The sequence below is a fragment of the Brassica oleracea genome, chromosome C8 (genome assembly GCF_000695525.1).
Source record: "Brassica oleracea var. oleracea cultivar TO1000 chromosome C8, BOL, whole genome shotgun sequence".
Lineage (NCBI taxonomy): Eukaryota > Viridiplantae > Streptophyta > Magnoliopsida > Brassicales > Brassicaceae > Brassica > Brassica oleracea.
In genome coordinates, this window is record NC_027755.1 from 23,866,145 (window position 1) to 23,871,695 (window position 5,551).

At 29.9% G+C, this 5,551-nt stretch overlaps 1 protein-coding gene across 1 annotated transcript; it reads left to right on the forward strand.

Moving 5' to 3' along the window:
- The first annotated feature begins 224 nt into the window (after positions 1 to 224).
- On the forward strand, positions 225 to 1,904 carry LOC106308145 (ras-related protein RABG3b). Its single transcript, XM_013745275.1, has 7 exons — positions 225 to 469; positions 550 to 576; positions 697 to 796; positions 878 to 1,024; positions 1,110 to 1,190; positions 1,342 to 1,487; positions 1,596 to 1,904. The coding sequence occupies exons 1-7, from the start codon at positions 417 to 419 to the stop codon at positions 1,657 to 1,659; spliced, it is 618 nt and encodes a 205-aa protein (XP_013600729.1). The 5' UTR covers positions 225 to 416; the 3' UTR covers positions 1,660 to 1,904.
- Positions 1,905 to 5,551: the final 3,647 nt, after the last annotated feature.

The window sequence follows — 5,551 nt, forward strand, 5'->3', positions numbered from 1 at the left end:
ACCTTTTCTTTATAAACATATACGGTACTTTGATGATGATGATTGTCTCATGATCTTAGTGACGTTCTGTTACTACTTTTAAAAAAAAAAAACTTTTATTTTAAATTTTGACCTGTATGTTTTGTTTCTTTGTGAGTCATCATCGTCTTCACAGAATATATCATTTTGTTTTTTGAAATATTTCATATTAAAAAATGGTGTCGGCCAAGAATAATCATTATCCTCTGGACACCTCTCTCTTAAAAGCTGGACATGTCCCACGAGTCTCCCCCACATAAAATTTCCTTTAAAGAAAACAATTTATTTCTATTTAAAAAAAAAGAAAACTTTTTATTTGTAAGATTGTAGATCGAACTTGGCGCTTCTTTGCTTTCTTGAATCCGAAGAACAGAGTTAAGTACAAGAAGCTGTGGAACATGTCGATGCGAAGAAGAAGTTTGCTTAAAGTTATTGTCCTTGGAGACAGCGGGTTAGCCTTTTTTCACTTTTGTACCTTACCTGATCAATTCTTTAACCTTCTTTTTGCTAATCTTGATCTTTCTGTTTTAGGGTTGGCAAAACATCGTTGATGAATCAGTATCCTCACATAGTTTTGATTCTTTCTTTCTGTCATCTTACTTAATCTATTTTTTAGGATTCTTGGTTTTCAATTTTCTGTTCAAGAATCTGTGGAAGCCTTAACGGGTCTCTGTGTAGATATGTGAGTAATAAGTTTAGTCAACAGTACAAAGCCACGATTGGAGCTGATTTTGTCACCAAGGAGCTTCAAATCGATGACAGGCTCGTCACACTCCAAGTATGTTTCTTCTCTTGTCTTCTTATCTGCTTTTTATTTTAGTTTCTAGTCTATATGTTTGTGTCTGTGTGTGTGCTTTAGATTTGGGACACTGCTGGGCAAGAGAGGTTCCAGAGTCTTGGTGTTGCTTTCTATAGAGGTGCAGATTGTTGTGTGCTTGTTTATGATGTTAACTACCTCAAGTCATTTGATTCTCTGGACAATTGGCACGAGGAGTTTCTTAAGCAGGTTCTTTTGCCCTTTCTACCTTTTTCTCCAATTTTTTTTTCTGGAAGATTTTTCTTCTGTGAATGAATCTTGAATGTTTTCTTAGGCTAGCCCACGGGATCCAACGGCCTTCCCGTTCATATTGCTTGGTAACAAGGTTGATATTGATGGAGGAAACAGTCGAGTGGTAAGTCAGCCTTGGCTTCTTAATATAGACAAAACTGAAAAGATGAGGAAGTAATATTGTTATTCTTATGAATGATATAATATGATTACTACAACAATTGTAAATGTTTTGTAATAACAAGTGTTATGTTCCTTGCATACATTAACTTCAGGTATCAGAGAAGAAAGCTAGAGAATGGTGTGCTCAAAAGGGAAACATATGCTATTACGAGACATCGGCTAAAGAAGATTACAATGTAGATGAATCGTTCTTGTGCATCACAAAACTTGCCCTTGCCAATGAGCGCGACCAAGATATGTAAGCAAGCCTCTTATTATCCTAAGGCTTAAAAAAAAGGATTCTAAAAGGGGTCGTGATCGTGGATGATGAACTGTTCCATTCAAAACATTTTTCTTTGGTTGGCAGATATTTTCAGGGGATTCCAGAGTCTGGTTCAGAGCCTGAGCAAAGAGGAGGATGTGCTTGCTGAAGAAAACATCTGTCTTAGCTATGTTTGATTTGTGCCGTTAGTTTTCTTTGTTTGCACCAGTTGTTGAAGTAGTAGGAAAAACTCTGTAAAGTCGGACTAATTATATTACCTTATCTTGTCCGGTTAAACCAATATTGATCAATTTCGGTTCGGTCTGCTACATAACTCTGTGCGGCTATCTTTGCAACACTGGATTTGCAGCTTGGGATGTTGATTCAATAAGTTAAATAATTAAGCTAGCATCATATTTCTTGTCATGAGATCATAGTAATGCTCTACCTTTCCTTTACCAGATTTTTATATGCATTTGGCTCTTACGTGAGAGTCGTTTACTCTTTTATATTTCAGGTATGGATTGTCTTTAAAGTATCTAGCTGGATATTGGAATAATATTGGTTGCTCTGTCACCATCTCTCGGCAAGTACAATATATCTCAAAGTTTAAAGTATTGACGGATCCATTCACCACCCATCAATATAAGGAGAATTTTTTTTAACATTCATTTTTGTTCTCTCTAATTCTCAGCTTTGGCACAAGTGACGAGCCTAGCCCTTTACGTGCAGCTATTCCGTCTGTCTTCCCTAAAACTTAATAAAACGTTAGTCTACGACGATAGACTAATATAGATACTAAAATGTAGCTTATCAAATATCACCATACTTCTTGTAATTCTTGTTAATTTTTTAAAAATCTTTTGGGTGGAGGAGGAAGCAAAGAACAAAACAACGTTAAGTTTTTGTTTTGTTTTATTTTTACCAAGGCTAAGTGAGTGAACTCTCATGGGTCATGGCAGGGCTGGAGATATGTATGAGCACATTCATTCTTCGGTTTTGCGTATGTGAAGCTTTGTGATTTCATTTTTACACACAAAAAACATTTATTTATCCATTACAAGTTTGTATATTGCATGTAATATTTGGATATTTCTTCCGTATATAATTTCTTTTTATATGACAAACTATATACCGTTAACCTGTTAAATGAAAAAAACTGCCCTTTTGAGCATGATGATTATTCATGTTGATTGATGTAGTAATCGAATTGTTGGGGTCATGACTTGGAAAACCAGATATGGATTGAGCTCTTTTCTCAGGATCTTTTGGGCTTTGGGCTAGCCTTTCAATTTTGGTAAAACCAAAAGGTTGGTATTTTGAGGTAATGAAAACATTAAAATGAGAAGTATAAGATAACAATTAGGAATGAACTGTTCATACTATAAGTGTTCAAAAAAAAAGAAAAAGAACTGTTCATACTATAAGTGTTCAAAACTAGGTGATAACCTGCGCCCAGAGTGAAACTTAAATTTATACAGTTACAATAGTTACTCTTTTCAAATTAAGTACGAGAATTGTTTGTGTAAATCTTTTTTCTTATTTAAAACATTTATAAATCTTGAATGACAGATTATGTATATTCTGTTTGTTTTTCTGTTTTTCGTTTTTTTAGTTACATAAAAACATTCAGACTAATAATAATGTGATATTTTTTTTATTGTGATATAGAAGGGGGAAATGTGTTCACTGATCTTTCCAAAGAAAAAAAAATTATTTACCATTTATCTGTTCAAAATGGTTTTGGTTTATCTTATTTACATCACTTATATCTTAATATGTACAATCTATTTAAACAGAATCACAAAAGTTGGATCCAACTTGATTCTAGGTAGAATATTTTTTTTAAAAACTATATTTTATATATTTCTCTTAACATATACTATTACTAACTACTCACATTTAAATATAGCCTAACTATAGCTTCAAATATCTGCAATTATTTTTGAAATAATACGAACTTCCATATTTTACTAACTAAAAATTCTCAAATAACCAATTAGATTTACTTAATCTCTAATATTATATTTTCTAAATTCTTCTAAAACCATTTCCAAAATCCGGTCAAAAATATTAACCACCATATATTTAGTATATTTTAATATGAATATTTAATTGAAGTTTCCTAGTTTCTACTCAAATGATTTTATTAACATTTGTATATTTGTTGTAAGAAAAAAAATATTTAAACCAGTAATCACAAAATTTTCAATGTGATAGTAATTTATAATCGTTTTCAAAAATTCAATGCAAATTTTAAAATTAAAATATTTAGGTCTCAATATTTTTTCAATGCAAATTTTGAAATTAACACATTTATGTAAGACTATTATGATCATTTGTATTTTTTATAACAAAAAAGTAAAACCATTGATCACAAAGTTTTCATTGTAAATTTTTGAAAAGTTTTAATAATTTATAGTTGTTTAAAAAAAAAATTAAAATATAACATATAAGAATTTTTTTTAGATTTTTATTAAGTGGTTAATGTGATTGCTTAATTTTTTTAATAATATAAATTAAACAATAATGAGTGGAGGATACAAAAATTATTATCAAATATTTATTATTCAAAATTATTAATTGTCGTATATAAGTTAATCATATTAGATAATTCCGTTACTTTTATTTAAGGAAATAAAGAAAAATGTTCTTTTATGCACTTTTAATAAATTTGATAGTTAATTTAATAAAAAAATATAATATATATTTAGGTGCACAACTTTTTTTTTCTAAAAATTCTGAGAATCATCTTAATGATGACACGTGATTACATTCAAAAGTTGTAATGATCACCAATTAATATACACGGGATACCAACTGTATGCATAAATATCTTTTTTTTTGAATTATACAGAGGTATCCTAGCCCCACAGAAGTGATCGAGACTAGTCACGTGTTGCCACATGTCGGCCTTCTGTCTCTGGCGATGCGGAAATGTTAATTCCCCAGTGGCCGGGATTCGAACCCAGGTGGCGGTACTCACAGCTAGTACGCATAAATATCAAACTGTTGCTTAAGGTTTATGAACTTCACCTTGTTATGTCACATGGATTTGTAAGATTTCAAATTAGGGATTGTTTTAAACTTTTAATAGTGGCCATGTTTTGACTTTTGATAGGTTGCTGCAGACATCTTTTATTTAGGTCGGGAAAGATGGTATTTCCTTAGGATGAAGCTTAATATATATAGTAGGGATATAAAGGTTTAATGAGGGAATATATATAAAATTAATGTGACACACACACGAAATTGAAATCTTCTGTGTCACGTTATTCAACTCACCAATTACATGCTTTAATTTGGTAAGTCTATAATAACTGTAGTCCACCATAAAAACATAATATAATACAAATTAAATGGTTTATTTAAACACTAAAATTTGATTTCCTTATATGTAGCCTTGTTGATTGTATATATTTTAAAATTTCAATTATTTACACCAAAATATACAAATAGAACATGTATTATAATTATATAATGAATATAATCTGGGTGATTTGAAAGATACAATTGATACAATAAAATACAGTAAAATTTGTTTGTCTATCATCGGGATAGTAGGTTCAAACCATTAACGTTTATGTTAGAAAAGTTTTTAAAAGTTGGTGCTTACCAATATATGCTGTAAGTTTCAGTCTATAGTATATTATTTTCATATGCATGCATAAATATTATATGTTGATGCTATAGCCTATAGGTACCTTTGACCTGAATTTTTTAATGATAATAGTGGTTCATTTCTAAGAATTCTCTACAAACAATGATAGTTGGTACGATAACTTTTGTGTTCAAAAAAAAAAAGTACATCGCGATTTATCTGGTTAACTGATATTTATTTTGTTGTGCAGGATATATAATCGAAAACAGGTGTATAATCAAGTGTGAAAGATATATATAAAACTGGTTAACATGTATATCATTTTAAATTAAACTATATGTCGTATAAAAATACATAAATATTTTAATTTTGAATTTTTTTTGATAAAAAAATGTATATCATTTTAATTTTTTTTAAAAAAATATTATAAATTACTTAAACTATTAATTTAAATTTTTTT

Excerpts from the sequence above, each read along its gene's own strand:
- LOC106308145 (XM_013745275.1), top strand. The coding sequence starts at position 417 with ATGTCGATGCGAAGAAGAAGTTTGCTTAAAGTTATTGTCCTTGGAGAC. Across the intron at positions 797-877 it reads ACAGGCTCGTCACACTCCAA|ATTTGGGACACTGCTGGGCA; the intron begins GTATGTTTCTTC and ends TGTGTGCTTTAG. Across the intron at positions 1,191-1,341 it reads ATGGAGGAAACAGTCGAGTG|GTATCAGAGAAGAAAGCTAG; the intron begins GTAAGTCAGCCT and ends CATTAACTTCAG.